General features: G+C 38.8%; 1 protein-coding gene across 1 annotated transcript in view; it reads right to left on the bottom strand.

Annotated features, from left to right (window-relative positions):
- Window positions 1–15,010, bottom strand: part of ano1a (anoctamin 1, calcium activated chloride channel a) — a 64,733-nt gene extending 49,723 nt beyond the window's left edge. Inside the window, exons 1-2 of the mRNA XM_067597059.1 lie at window positions 14,546–15,010; window positions 4,480–4,616 (exon numbers count right to left, since the gene is read on the bottom strand). Coding sequence (XP_067453160.1) covers window positions 4,480–4,616; window positions 14,546–14,615 — 207 coding nt within the window. The 5' untranslated portion in view covers window positions 14,616–15,010. The remainder of the gene's footprint in view (window positions 1–4,479; window positions 4,617–14,545) is intronic.
- Between the last annotated feature and the right edge of the window lie 1,627 nt (window positions 15,011–16,637).

Below are 16,637 nucleotides of genomic sequence, written 5' to 3'. Positions count from 1 at the left end.
GTTTTTGCATTTTGAAGAGTTCAAATCTCAAAAGGTTACTCTGGAATTTGGATTTCAGTGACCACTAAGGCAACTGCACCATAATACATCTGGCCTTCTTCTCCCAAGCCCAAGTAGACACAGGACAATGGTGCTTGTCTATGGACATGTTAACTTAAATGGTTGATTTGCCCAAATAAGAAAAAACACATACTTTCTCACTTACTTCTAGTGGTGTCTAGATCATTTTAGGTTAATTTGTTTTGTGAAATCAGCTAATAATGTCCTTGTTACTCTGGTTAATCCACTAAACTCACTGTCTACTGTTTTCATAGTGACTGTTTCCTTGATAGGAAGTATTTGCAAAGAAATTGGTTCACAGTAAGGGTATCTCAAAATCAGAGGAATGCACCCAAAACTATCCACAAGAGGTAAGTGATCCTTGTCTTCACTTTGCTGTAGAGCAGTCAGTTTGGGAACAAATACGTCTTGTGAGCCTACAGGGAATGGTTCCTAATTTCTAAAACATAATCAGTACCTTGCAGTAATGACCACATATAATGATCAATTATTCAAATGAACTCTTAAGCCCGATTTTATATGCACTGAAATTGCCCTTTGCTGCTAAATTGTCAGGCCTGATTTAGTCCTAATTATAAAATACATTTTCAGCCCACATCCCAAGATCACAACTCAGTTATCTTGCTGTTTTCAGATAAAATACAGTTGTCATATGTTTACAACTGATTGATCTTAATTATCTTATTTTCTTAAAAGAGAAAATTATATTTTGTGCTCATATTTATCTTTAAAGAGAACCTAAATTACACAAAACAGACCTAATCATTTCATTATGTCGAGACAACAAATGTTTCTATTCCATGAAGCACAGAAGACTAGATAATTAGATGATTAAGAAATTACAATATTTCATAAAACGTTAGACCTACATTCAATATTGTTTTGGGCCACAAAGTTGTTATGGAAAATGTGTTAGAAAACAGTTGCTTAATTACACATCCAACAGACACAACAACAAATGCATTCATTTGTTGTAGTCATGTTTTTCACCATCTGCTTAATGCAAGTCCAGTATTCACCCTCCATTTAGCTCTGTTTTGGTCTCCACTCATTTTCTCCACCAACTTCCTGGATCTTTAGCTGCTAAATGATCAGCTATGCTGGTCATGCATGAGAGAGAACCAAAACTGTAAAGTTGCAGGCTGTGAACCAAAACAATGAGCTGAAAGATGCTAAAACACTCCACAGAGCTGAGGAAAACTGCAGCGTTGGATGATAATTCTCTGCAACTTCATTGTTACAAGCAGCTCCTTTTACATACATGTAGTCATTTGATTCATTGTTAATATAAAAATATTCCTCAGTGCAGTGCCATGCTCCCCAGAGGATGAACCCTTCCCATTTGGACACTCCATTAGTGGTGGAAGAAGTACTCAGTACTAACACAGTGATGTAAGAATATTCCATCACAAGTAAAAGTCCTGCATGAAAAATCCTACTACAGTAAAAGTACATTATCAAAAGTACAAGTATTGCAGTAAAAGTAGTGGTTTGGTCCCTCTGACTGATATATTATTATATATGACATCATTAGATTATTAATAGTGAAGCATCAGTGTTAGAGCAGCATGTTACTGTTGTAGCTGCTGGAGGTGGAGCTAGTTTCAACTACTTTATATACACTTAGCTAGTTTAGTCCAGTGGTTCTCAACCTAGGTGAGAACCACTGGACTGAACCACCCCTCCCAACCTAGGGGTCGGGCCCCACCAAAGGGTCATCAGATAAATCTTAGGGGTCGTGAGATGATTAATGGGAGAGGAAAGAAGAAAAAACAAAGTTCTGATACACAAATCTGTTTTCAGTTTTTGAAAAATGTCTACTGAAATGAAAGCATGTGAGAAGTTCAGAGGAACTTCTGTTAGTCTGTTCCACCGCACAACACTTTTGTATTATGAGGTTTAATGAATATTGCAGCCTTTAGGGGCCACTAGTGAGGGTATAAACTATTAGTTGTGTTTAATTTAGATCTTTGTTCTCCTATGTAAATGCTTTTCTCAGTAGCGGCTGTCATAATAATAAGTCTGATTAAAGAGCGGCTCTGAGCTGGAACAAGTGAATATCCTTCAGCTCAGGTGGCTCTTTAAGTGCTGCTCTCTTCATAGTCTGTTCACCACTGCTCAAGATCGTTACTCAAGAGCTCTGTTGCATTTTAGTCATTGAAAAAGTGAAACAAATCACTTCCTGTTCTCCAGCAAGTGAGTGATTATAAAAGCAAATGCAAAAGCTATAGACAAGCTTTTACCCAGATCACTGAAGGGTTATTACAGAGCAGAAGCTTGTGCATTTATTTATATAAAATACAATAAATGACTACACTGAGACAACAAATACATTCCATGAATAAAGATACAAACTAGCAAGGAGGAAGTCTATCTACTGTAAACAAAGAATCATTGATGGTTGTTTGTTGGCCCTTTGAAAAGATGTGTGCACTACATTACTTTGAGTATTCACTACTGATGCAGTTTGTATGAAAATTAATATGTTGAATATTATTTCCATAAACACACAGAGACCTGAGTGCCACAGAGCATGTGTGGAATCACTTATTTACGACACCGTAGTAACTGTGTGCAGCACAATCATAAAACAGACCCGTGATTATCATCAAGGGTGTCATAGGTAGACCCTTGGTATTGGCCTTTCTGTACTGTATGTACTATATACTGACCTGATGTCAGTCATCATAATACAACAGAGGTCTTGTCCAGAGAGCACTAAAGTGATGTAATGGACTCACTATTGCCATCGATGGGAGCTTTCTTTAAGAAATCATTACATTTTTATTGTTTGTGACAATGCTGCGCAAGCAGGTACTCAAATTGTTGTGTTGTGTGTGTATGTGTGTGTGTGTGTGTGTAAATGTAGTATCAGCACATTGACTGTGCATACAATACTGTGGGTGTCGACAAGATTTAAATGAAATCTTTTCCCTTATTGACACTAGAACAAATTAAAATTCATCAACAGCTCTCCTTGGATCTATTTCTAACATAACTGTAAGTCCAAGCAAAACAAAAGATGATCATTACGTCATAGTGATTTTGTATAATTGTGAGTTATTATAGCCATCTCTTATGCCTTTAACTCCCAGTGCACAGCAGAGGGTTCCCCCCAGCACCTTAACCCCTGGACTATCAGCTCTGCTGGTGAACGTGCTGTTTTTTGTTTTTACAACCTCAAAGTTTAATACAACAGAGGTCTGTGGGAATTAATGCAGCTGAAGTTAAAATATTCACCAAAATTGCACATTAACAGATAAATAGCTGAAAGACTAATCACATGCATAGCAAAACTCAGACCGGGAATCTGAACACGTGCACCAAGTTTGGTTACAATAGCTTAAGCCAATTTTATGTAAAATTGAACTTAAAGACACAGGTTTAAAGATGTATAATTTCAAAACAGATTGACGTATCAGTATTTCCTTGATAACTTTAGATCAGTGAAGTCTGTAAATGTTCCTGACAAAGTTTCAGGACGATTGGCCCAACAGCTTCTGACGAGTTCTCGAAAATAGGATTTTGAGAAAATTGAGAAAGAGTTGCAAAACTTGACACCGGAGCAAAGATGCAGATGAACTCAGAGATTAAATTGATGAAAGAATTTTGAAGCCAGGCCAAGCCACTTTCGAGATAATTGTGAAAAGGTAAACTTGATTATTACAGCACCACCTTGAGGTCAGTGAGTATCATTTTATGAGCCTGAGTAGTGGGTGGAATTTGCAAACCATCTGCCAATTTTGGTGACTTTTGGTCTTATGGTTTTTGCTGCTTGAATGCTCTTCGTGGAGAAGAAAAAGAACAAGATGATGATGAAGAAGAAGAAGAAGAAGACGAGGTAGAAGAAGAAGAAGAAGAGGAAGAAGAAGAAGAATGACAACAAAAATAATAGGGCAGCAAGCTTTGCTGCTGAAGCCCTAATGAAAGATTGAGTCACAGAGGCTAGTGGAACAGAGACTAGCCTGGATGTGATGTCATAATATCAGCTCTCTATATGTTGATGATTCTCTTGTCATAACTGTGGCTCTAAACCATGGTAGGGAAATCTGGTGTGCTCTAATCAGAGCTTTACCAGATATCCAGGGTTAATGAACATTAATGTTAATCACCCTGAACAGCATGGTTGCAACTGTGTACTGGCACGTCACTCTCTCTCTCTCTCTCTCTCTCTCTCTCTCTCTCTCACACACACACACACACACACAATTTTTTTCAAGTTTTAAATACATTTTTGTCCACCGTCACTTACATTGAGAGCACTTTAGAAATTGATCTCTTAATGGCCAGTATGAACAGGAGAAATAATTACAGCAAGCTGAACCTGTGCCAATGTGGGCACCTGACTATTGTTTTAAATCAGACTTGAAAATTTGTTAACCTATTCTTTAAAATGAAAACATGGATGTATTGTCTTACTATGGACTCATTGGTCTTGGTGTTGACAAAGTCCACATCCAGGTTCTTCTCCTCGCCAGGGACTGGCAGGTAGGTGTCATTCCTCCTCATTATGCCGGGCTCCTCCTGCTGGGAGCTGCCTGAGTCCAGGGGAGAACCTGAGAGAGGCACAGATAGGTGGATTAAGCATTAGTCAAGTGTTTAATGAAGAGAATACTGCATAGGTTGAATTCAAGGCCAAATTTCCAAACTGCCTTTTGACTCTATTTCCCTGTATCCTAGTTTTGAATGGCCCTCATTGTGAATAAGCAAAGAGCTGCAATTGTTGTTGGCTGTGACTGACATATGTGAGTCTGCATATAGGAGAGTTTTTAAAACGTAAAAAATAAGTCATGTGTTCCCTGTCAGGGACAGCCTAGTGAGACTGTTTCCTGCCTCCTGCCCATTGCATGCTGGGATATAACCCTGGCTGAATCCACTTGCAAACTGAATCAGGAAGTCATGCAATTGATGTAAAAAAAGTAATTATTTCTGCTACTAATAAGGGTAAATGTTACTATACATACCAACCAAACCTGTTATACTAAGTAAAGTAGCAGACGCTGCACATATCCTGCATAAATTGCTAATATCAACACTTTTAAGAACTGTTCAGGATAATTGACAGAAATTTCAATTACTAATAGTTACTAATAGCGTATTTCATCCCTCGCAGACTTGACGTGATGACAGTGAACACGTCACGGTATGTATGACAGAAGCCTGCAAAGGTTCAGTCCACATAAGTCTGGACTGTAGCCCTTTCCCAAACCGACTCCTCCTCATTAGCCCTTCACTCCACATGAAATCACACTCACAGCCAGTGGTGTGTAGTCTACATGATACGCAAGTATACACCATATACTCACTAATAGACTAGGCGCGTATATTTAGCGGAGTCCCAGAGCCACTTCTGGGATCAGCTCCGGCGGCTGCATCAAAAACGGTGGGATCCCGATGTAAGAAAGCTCCAGGATTTACATACACCCACTTAAAAAGGCGCAAGGATATGTAACAATATAGTTTTGTGACAGAACTTTAACTTCAGTGATTTTATTTCGCAAATACCAGGTGTAACTGTAACTGCAATAAAATTTACAAAGGCTTGGCACATCGCATGCAAAGCAAGGAATTTCTGTGTGACCTTGGACTCATGTATGATGCACTGTCTGAACTTGCAAACCTGTGCCAGCAACTCCAGGCCCACTCAATCACACTTTTGAGAGCAGAACAGCTTCTGTAGCGCATCATCTCAGTGCTGGTGTTCACAGACTCTCCAGGAGGGAAATTGCAGGAGGCACTGAAAGCACAGGCTCAAGAACATTTTGGATCAGTTTCCCTGGAGTCAAATGCAAAGTTCAAACCAATCAATGCAAAGCACTTCCTACAAAGTCTGATCAACAACACGGAAAAGTGCCTCTAATTTGATCTCGTGATCTCAGCATTCCACACACAAGCAAATGGCCATCAAAACCTGGCATACAGGATGGTGAGTCACAAGTGAAACAACTGACCGCGCTTCAATCTTTGTGAAGACCGAGGAGTTAATGGTATGAGAGATTTCCTTGAGCACCCACACAGTGAGCCTGAAAGCCTAAAACCACTCATACGATGCATGCAGACCATCCCTTGCAGTGCAGTATGAAAGGGGTTTCAGTCTTATGAACAATGCATGCACGGACAAGAGATTTACAATGTTGTTGTCCAGTGTAAATAACTTGATGACAATCAGCATCAATGGGCCCCCTGTAAGTCTTTTTGAGTGAAGGAGGTACGTCACAACATGGTTGAGGAGCCGTTGCTCTGCTATGCAAGCGAGGAGGCAAAGCACACCTCAGATGCCTGACTACAAACATATTTGGACAGCTTTGTAGACTACCAGGCTAGTTACCCCATGAACCCCCTTCTTACCCCCCTACAAACATTATGCTACTGCTCTGTAGCCACCCCACGCGTCCTCTTCTTACCCCACCCCAAGGACACTGCCAGCAAACAGAAGAAACTGGACCAGGTGGAACAGGAACTGGGCTGTCTGTAAGTGTTCCATCCTTTTTCCAGGGCTTGTGGACTAACACACAGTGAACCCAGTATGCATTATTTGATGGTGTTGATAAATACCTTTTCAGCCTTTATTTATTAAGGAGTTTCGTCTTCGTCTCGCAGCAGTTCTTGGATGCTTTCGCCTGCATTTAATCTGATACGTAGCTTGAGTTTGACAATGGTTTGGAAGATAAGTGAACATACTGTTTTAATTCCTCTCCTTTCCTCTATGTATTTTTTTCTAACTCTCATCCAGGCCATGACTAAGTAGCCCACAAATCTATCATTGTGATGAAACTCAATGTGCAAGTGCACCACTGACTGTCAAAGCAGTTAATGACTCCTCTGTCTCCTCCAGCCGGGCAAAATCACCAGGGATGGTGATTAACACTACAATGGTAAAAAATCAGTCCAAAGTGTTTAAATCTACCAGCTGTAAATGTCATTGGCTGTTAAAGTTTTGGGTTGCTTATAATACATTGTTAATAACACATACCCAGTCTTTCAGAATGTTCTAAATTATGCGTGGATGAATGTACTGTATGCGTCAGTGAGTGTGGTGGTGCTTATGGGGTGTCGCTCCAGGACGGGCGCGTATGAGGCTGGGAGGGAATCATCACAGTATACAACACACTAAACTACACCACTGCTCACAGCTGTGGATGGCTCTCTGTATCAAGGAAGAGTGTATGCTGTAAATAAAGAGATATACTCTCCACCATGTGCAGGAAACAGCTGTCACCATTGATACTGATAGACTCGCTTAACTGTTATTAGGTTATATTACGAGCAGTCACTGTAAAAGTAGAATATGCCCAAAATATGCATGTGCTTATTCAAGGTTTCTTTAAGACCTGCAGCACAAGCTACTGTCCACTTTCACAGTTTACAGATGTAGAACATCTCCCGACAGGACAATGTTTTATTGTATTACTTTAACATTACTACCTACAGCAGGTAAGAGAAAATATTACATTAATAAATTAGTAATAATTAATTGAAGACTCTCTAGTATCTGTTTTTTCTTGAGGAAACTGAATTAAGTGCTTTTTAAAGTCGTTTTAAAACCTGCAGATACAATGTTATTGTTGTTGTGCAGTTATTGTGCTGTGATCCAGCTGTCATGTGATTTGTTTAATGTCGTCATTGTACAATTCCAGCCAGTACTGTCTATGAAAATATGTCTTACTTAATAGTTTGTATTCTCCCAGGGGAACACAGATGACCCATCAAGAACATCTTCAGTGTGTAATGAAGCTCTGACCAGATGACAGATCAGTCAAGATACAGCAATATACTGAAAGCACACGATTAATTATCCAAGTCTTTACCTCTATCTGCACCTACAGTGGATCACAGTCAAGGAATATGATATTACAACAACTCTGACTCTATAGTTAATTAATAAAAACTCAGGAGGAACCATAATAAGGAACACAGTTTAATGTCTAACAAATTAGCATACTTCCCAAAATGTCAGAGATATACAATATGTTACATGAGGAACTGTACTAATCTAAGTAAATGAATAATAAGCAAAACACATTTTGGAGTGGAGGGGGACTTTCAATGTTGATGTGGCCCAAAGTTGTGTAGTCGCTCTCTAGTCTTCTTATTGTTACATCTGCTTTTTCCAGACATTTAATCACAGACAATTTCCTCAACTTCAAGTGTAAATTAGCAGTGATAAATCAGTTTCAGCAGCCATTTGTACACATTTCTATTCCTTGTGTCCATATTTTGCAGCCCTTCATAAGAACACTCCAAAATACATACTGCATTAACCCAAACAGAGATTTTTAGAGGTGCCATTATAGCACTTTGACAATGCAAATTATTGGAAAACACTAGTGAATAAGGACAAACTCTATCCCACTCATTTGTGCCCAAAAAAGGGTCACAGATTCTAAATCAAGCTGACTGTTTGAACAGGTAAAGACGGCCGCCATACTAGTCAGAAGCTTAAACGATGGGTTCACAGTTTTTAAAGTTTGTCTTAAAACAACAGTCAGAAGCCCAAATGAGCATTGTAACAGATATTTCTTGCTGTAATCATTCCTCCTGTTCATACTGACCATTAGAAGATCCCTTCATAATGCACTTACAATGTAAGTGATGGAAGACAAGATCCACAATATTGTTTTAAGTAAAAATGTATTTAAAAGTTTATCTAAAGATAATATGAGGCTTCAGCCATTTGAAATAGTCAAACAAAGTGAATATCTACCAAATTTAAAGTATTTTTAGTAAAAAATCTCCGTCTCAACAGAGTGTTTCCCTCTTCAGCTGCAGTGGAAGTATAGTAACAAAAAGAGGAACTTGGACACCAAAAACACTAACTTTGAAAGATATCTCGTTGATCACTTTGGACAGCTGAAACCTCATAGTAGCCTCAGGTAAACTTTTAAATACATTTTTCATCTAAAAACACATTGAAATTCACATTGAATATTGATTCTAATGATCTGTATGAACAAGAGGAATGATTATGGCAAGAAAAAACAGTTTCAGTGTTCATTTGGGCTCCTGACTGTTGATTTAAGGCAGACATGAAAAATTGTGACGCTGTCCTTTAAACATATGGGACCATATGTGACCATAATATGGTCATAAGTTTAGAAAAGTCATCTTACCAATGTTAGAGTGACCTTCTTTGCCCTAAGATACACAGAACAGTCAGTTCCCATTACTTTACAACATACACAATGACATTTATGCACAATCATAGTGCTCACTTCCAGAAATTGTGAGTGTGATTGCAGTATGGCCTTCAGTCACCATTTGAAAAACTTGGTTTTCCTAAAATTTAAAGTGAAATGAGAGCTGATGAAATCGAACTGTAAGAATAATCACAGTTGTTCCTCTGATTATGACATTATGACAAATAATAGACACACAGTGGGCTTAAAATTTACTGTGGCTGGATATTTTTCTTTAAAGGACTATGCTGGTGTTTTGATATAATGGAGCGCATTAACAATCACAAACTACACATCAAATACATTTTGAATAAGTCTGGTCTGTAAAACAGAAAAAAAAGAGCTGGGAGATGTTAAACAGCCTTGTTGAGCTCAGGGGAACTGCAGAGTCGGGTGATGATTCTCTATGTTCATCAGAATGAGCAACACCTTTCATATTATACAGTTATTTGTTTTATTGCTAATATAAAATATTGATAAGTGCAGCTTTATGCATATTTTTTGACAGATTTACTACTTTTCAGGCAGTGAAATAATGACGTGACAGTGAAATAATGTATTTTTTTATTATTTGTATTATCACCAGGTCATAATTCAGCTGCAGGCAGTGACCATTTCAACAACTGATTGTTCTCTGAGGCAATGCTACTAGAAGATCAAATCCAAAGCAGCAGGCAAACATGGATGTTGTGAAAATGTGAATAAAATCACAAAAACATGTAATGTTCTTTGTAATGACTCACCCCTGTCAAGTTTCAATGCTCTGTAAATTGATGTTCATAGTGTCCTGAAATGAACTGAAACCAGTGACTGTCTGCAAGGTACAAAGTCTGTTTAAAACCTCAAAGTATGGCAATAATATAAAGTATAAGCAATTTAGTTAATGGGCTTAAATACACAAACCACCACTGTGGTCCATTAAAGCGGCGCAAGACCACCTCACGACAGTGGTTGCAAATGTTATTGAGTAGTAATCTGTTGAAGACTGTCTGAATCTCAGTCTTCAAAAACCTGTAAAGTAATGTTGGTGTGGTGGTTTGTAGTTAATGGACTAAAACACACAAACCCACCAGTGCTGTGTGGTTCTTTAAAGCTGCATGAGACAACTGTGCATGCTGGTGGCTGCAAATGGCTGCAAAGGTATGTTTTCAGGAATGTTTCTTTCACTGTGTCTTCAGTTGGATGTTTGAGCTTCTCCGGCAAGAATGATGTATGTTCAGAATTTGTTTACACTTTCATCTGCTGAAGGGGAAAGTTTCTCCATGCTCACATGGAATCTCAGTATAAGACATGTACCTACAAGCATGATTTGTGACATCACAACTAGTATGTTTAGTATGATTTTGTAATTACAGGAACCGCATTTTCCTGTTGCTTTAATGAGACGGAGTGAATGATGCAAAATTTGCGAGTAATCGGTGTAATTTCCCTAGTGCAGGTGCCCCAACAGCAGTCACACAATTGAGCTTTATTACTGTTGCTATGGCTATCCACAGTTTAAAGTGCCCTTTCACTCAAAAACATGTTTTTCTTGTTCCTAAAGTTGGATGTTTGAGCTTCATTGTGCAGAATGACGTATTGCACATACATCATTTTGACATTTTGAGTTTGACACTAAAAGGCTGTTTTCACATTCATCTGCTGAAAGTGGAAAGTTTCTCTGTGCTCATTGAAAATCCAATTTTAAAGGGCGGGCCTATGACAAGGATTTGTGACATCACAACTCGTTTGGAGCCAATCCTGGTCCAGTATTCAGCTTACACAACTGTGATGTGGAAACTTGAAGCCTCCAATGGACTTTACAGTGAAATAGGAAACAACTTGTGTCCAGCAGTTAAACTTTTAAAATTAAATATATTTGCATATTTATAGATATGGTATAACTTTTAAGTAGATAATTAACTAAAATAAATAACTTTTTGTGGAAAAACTATATCAGACACAAATTACTCAAAGTAGAATATTTTATATACATCTTAAAACATATCTGGAGGGGATCTTTAATATAATGCTGGTTACTTGTAGTCAATAGCTGATTGGATCTTTAAAGTGTCCAAGCAGGGGGAATAATCACTGGTAAGTAGGTTCCAGAAAACCCTGGTAGTGAGTCCCCTCTTTTTGATGCTGCACATAAGAGATTAGCTGAAAATATTTACAGCCCCTCATAGCTGCTATATCTCATTTTACAGTGGGTGCAAGTAGCTTGTTTATTATACGGTACAAAAAAACTTTTAGAAGCCAAGAGTGGTGGACGGAGTGAAAGCCAGCATTTAAAAAAAATCACTCTTGGGAAGGAGGTTGGTGTCGATGGTTGTGTGTACAAAGTGTATGACTTTGACACAGCAGACTGCAGTTCACATTCCGCCTCCAACCAACAGTCATCATGATCTTTCCCTCTTTACCAAGTAGTTTAGTTGCCACAACACAGCCAAACCTTAACCATAGAGGTTTTTGCAACAAACAACCTATTTTGTTGAGTGGAATATAATATGCAATGGGGTTTATGGACAATGTGGTCTTGTTTTAATAAGCAGTAAGAATACTACATTAGCTTTTTTCCAGCTAGGCCTCCTTTCTTTAAAGCAAATATAAAGAGGCATCACAATTAATATGACAGTGAATCACTGAGGCCTATATGTGCACTTGACCTCCAAGCTGTGAGGTAATACTGTCTCAGGCAGGAAAATGCCTCAGGTGAAGTGTGCAGTAAGCATGAGGGGATAGATACGGTTTGTTTACAGTCTATGCTGGTTCAAATACCTGAAACAAACTTGATTTTACATGTCTGGCAGGACAGGTTTGACCCTGTACAGTACAGCAGCCTCTTGTGCATGCCTTAACACGCCTACATTAATACAAATCAAACATGAATAAATTTCTATGCCACATTTAATTATAGTCCTTTTAACATATGTTTTTAATTCAATTAGACACAGTTAATGCACAGATAAAAAGGAAATACATAAGGGTGTGTAATGTATTTCATCTCATTTCATTTCTTTATTTGATTTGTTTTTATTTAGGCATTTTAAATCTTCCATACTTATAAACCCAGTCATGCAACTATTAATCAATGTGTGGTCTACAGTATGTCCTATGCAATATTTCATGTATGTTTCATTCTATGAATAATGCATTTGGTAAACTAGTCTGAGTTAGTCACAGGAAATCCTCAAACCTGTAATCAGAAAACATCTTTTTAAAGTAATGTACAATAATATAAAATAGTTCTATTTTGTAGGTTATTATATGCAGTTATAGGTATTCCATAACAACACATCCCTGCCCAGTACTTGATATTATCTGCCAAATGTCTTGGAAGAGAGCCTAGACAGGCGGCACCCAGCGTGAGTCTTGGATTTACTATCACAACATGAAATGTTTTCAGTATAAATCAACTTTTACCACTACGATGAGTCCATCTGTCTAAAATTACAATCTAGTTTTGTACAATAGGTTGTCATTTTATTTTTATGTCCACCTAAATATTCAAAAATCAGCATGTTGGTATGGTAACAGGTTAGAAATTGTAAAATGTTTCCACAGATCAAGATATAATCAGCAATTTCTAATGAACAAGCTAATTAGATCAGAGGCCTGATAATGATAATGTCTCCATATAAAAACTGTAACAATCATTTTCTTGTTGTATTAAGAACTAGTAGGCTACTGGGAAGGCACAAGAAGGTAGCAGAAGCCAGAAAACGCACAACCTGCTGAAATAATAAGCGTTAAACCTCAGGACAGCTATCAACCTGCCATGCCTGATGATCCGGGACGGTTTACACTTATCATAAGAAAATCTACCAGGATGTAACAGTACTATTGACAATGATGACTCTGTGAGTGATGTGACCTGGCAGTGTGTTTACACAGCCATCAACCCCTGTCTGTACATATCAACCACTAATATTTATATGACAGAAAGTGGTCCTTATTTCGTAGGAAAGAGCTACACACCCACAATTCCCATAAATCTTTTCCATTTTAATTCTATGAATAAATGTCTCAGCATATTGCCTTCTTCACATTAAAATAATCAAATCAAAACAGATCATCTGAGTGACATTTATACTGTATGTTTCACTTCAAATAATGTTTGCCTCATTGATCCAAGTTGTTATTTTGTGTTTAAAGCTGCACTCGTCAATATGTTATATTAACAATGGTTTGAATAATTACGTGTAGTGTCAGAGGGGTAACTAATAGTGACAAACCCCCAGAGAATGATCAACCCCCCCCCCCCCCCCCCCCGACCTGCCCAGCACCACACAGCAGACAAAGTTAGATATTTCACTCAGGAGTTGATAGAGACTAAAACAGAGCCAGGTGTACACAAACATGATTCCACATGAATGATAATGTGGCTCCATGTCTGTGGTTGTGTAAATAAGCGACTGTTTGGTAATGCACTCACCATAACGACTTTATACAGTGATAATATGTCATTGTTGTGTTAATAGATTGTTTTGCTGCCCCCAGTGGCAAAAGAAAACTAATTAACTCACTAACTAACTACTACTACAACAAAGAAATTGATGCAGCTTTAATTGTATTCAAATTCTCAAATGTTTCAAAGATCTCACTCTGAGAGCAATGTTCTCAGTTTATGAGAACTTTGATGTGATGATACATGTAAAGAGATGAGTGATAATATCAGGTTATTATCCAGCTGCCCTACTATATGTGAAAAAAAGAGAAAACAGAACTATTCCTTTAAGACAGGGTAAACTGTTTTGTTGTGGTTATGCTTGGGTTTACATGTCACACACAAATGACTTTTCCAACTAACTGCACAAATGTGGCATGAGACCAGGTTAAAGCAAACAGAGCTAGAGTGTGATGGAGCTCCTGTCAAAAAAACAAATATTGCTTGTGCGGGCAGCCTATTATAAAATCCGAACTATCCCTTTAAGGTTGTAAGAAGTAAAAACAGTAAACGGACATCCTTTCTGTACCAGCGGGCCTGTACTATGCTTGCATGGTGAAATTACTATCATGTGTAGCACTCATATCCATCAGCATCTTCATGTAAAAAGCTAAGTTGATGAACTCCAGGTAGCACTGATGAGAGGGCTCCCTCCATAAAAACATGTGGGGCTGTATCAGTGCGCCCATGTGCGTGTTATCAACAGCCACAATCCAACTAGCTGAGCCAGAGGGAATGTAGGGACATCTCTGACAGCTAAATATCATACTGAGTGCAAAGCATTATTTTCTCCCAACGCTTCTTAATTCAGCGAGTGCGCACAAATCCAGCGTTTCTGACATTTTTAAAAGAAATCCATGCGGGAATAAAGCGCTCTTACCGGGTTCCTCTGTACTATCATGATGATTCAAGCTCCCAACCAGCTCATCTCCATCATCTCGACGCTCCATTTGGTTTAAAGGGGGCTCAGGGTCCTCACAGAGACCCTTACCAGATCTACTCTGCCGTGGCTCTCCACAACAGCATCTATCCCTCCGTTTACTCCGTGGCTTCACAGCCGCCTGCGCTGTTGCATGGAAACGCTGGACGGAGAGCTACCACTTATACATCCTTTGGGAAAGCTGATAGACTAAAAGCTGTCAAACAGTTCCTTGCTGAATCTGTCTAAAAGGAGTGGGAAAGGCTTGTATGCACACAGAGAATTGATCTAAATGAGATAATTGCAGAAGCTGTTCCCAGTCTGAGTAAATCCTGCCTAAATGACATGTGTCAGAATGAGACTATTCTATGCAAAGACACGTCTCCTCCGCGTGTGAGGACGCTCTCTGTCTAAATGACATTATCCACTCACGGCAGTGGAGTGATAACGCGCAGGGAAGCACAGTATAAATCGTGCCAAAACGGTTCAGAATGATGTTGCATTCAATTCCCATAGGAAAAACAGAATAGCTTGGATTCCCGGTTTACCTGCCCTCCGCTCTTCTAGGTTTTCAACTGGTAGAATTGAGACTGTTCATCTCGGCTGTCAGCTAGTTCATGATACGAGAGTTTTGGAGTGGAGCAAATGTCCTATAAAAGGCGATAGTGCTGTGTTATGTGGCCGGCTACAAATAGTCTATGAGTATTTGACAACAATTATTACTTTAACACCTGTATGTTTTAGTTCAGGTAAGGCTAATATAATGTTGGTAAATTGATTGCATCATCATAAATTATGCTGATAGGTCGGGGTTAGAGCAAGACTGGTCATAGTTTCATCAGCCATGACCTGAGAAACAGGTTAATTTATCAGACAGTAGATGTAATACTTCCTCATCCAAATGATTAAAGGAGTATTAGATGATTCTGGAAATATCTTCTCAACAGCAGTAAGTGTTGTCTTGTCTTGTTGTTAAATTGTCTTCGGCCTTTTTCAGAGTTCACTGGGTTTTGTCTATAATGCATTATAAACATACTGTGTTATGATCTGCTAATAGCACTGTACAATTATAGTTTTAAGCACTAATAAATATTCATAATGCTTTATAACAATAATAATAACACAAATAGGAAATGTTACCGTTTTTTTAAATCAGATGGTTAGCTCTGTGACTCAAATGTGATGATAATACATGAAAAGCATGAACTAGAGATAGCGTAAAAGAGGGTTTTGCTCACAGCATATTGACGACTGACCTGACTGAATCTACATACTTTAACTTTACTCATTTTAAAAACATAAGACATCTCTTTTTGCGCAAATAAAGCTATTATGGGGTGACATATTATGCGTGAAAAATTAGGGGAAAGTATGCTTCCAGTAGCTATAACCATGAGACTTTAAAGCCTTGGCATTTCCTATGGGTCTTGAATGCAGCATCGTTCTCCAGCTCGAGCATCACTGCGCCAGCTGGTGCCGCCCACACGCGCTGGGGTCTTCCAGTAGGCGCGAGGTGAGCAGAGCGCACGAGCGAATGCTGTAGTGGTCTCGCACAGAGACAGACAACATCACAGCAAACAGCAGAGCGGCATTAAAGGTCGCACTAACACCTCCTGGAATAGAATTCGAAGAGGCTCCCAAAACACATAAGCAACAGTAACTGATCAACATGAAGCAATTCTTTAAGTTCAGGTATGTTAAATAAGCTGCGTAATGGACAGTTTGTCGCTTTAAGTCGTTTTTACTACATCTTCCGATTCAATAACGACAAAAGGAAACATTTTCTTCGTTAGTCGGTTCCTTTCCCTTCATCTCTACAACTATGTATGGATGTGTAGACTGTAGCCTGGCTGCTGTCAGTGACCACGACGCGCTCCTTACACCCGGAGCTTACAGGGAGAGATACGGAGCGCATTCACACTTCGCACAGCCCTTCATCGGACACCTATGCGGACCGTCTGCGCCCTAGGCGTACATAAAAAATAACGAGGCTTTAAATCCGAATGTAGATGCAGTATTATGTCCACAGATATTTTTTTCCCCTCGCTTCATA

This window comes from Thunnus thynnus, chromosome 1, assembly GCF_963924715.1.
Source record: "Thunnus thynnus chromosome 1, fThuThy2.1, whole genome shotgun sequence".
Classification (NCBI taxonomy): Eukaryota; Metazoa; Chordata; class Actinopteri; order Scombriformes; family Scombridae; genus Thunnus; species Thunnus thynnus.
Note: the sequence above shows the minus strand (reverse complement) of the source record. Positions and strands in the feature narration are given on the sequence as shown.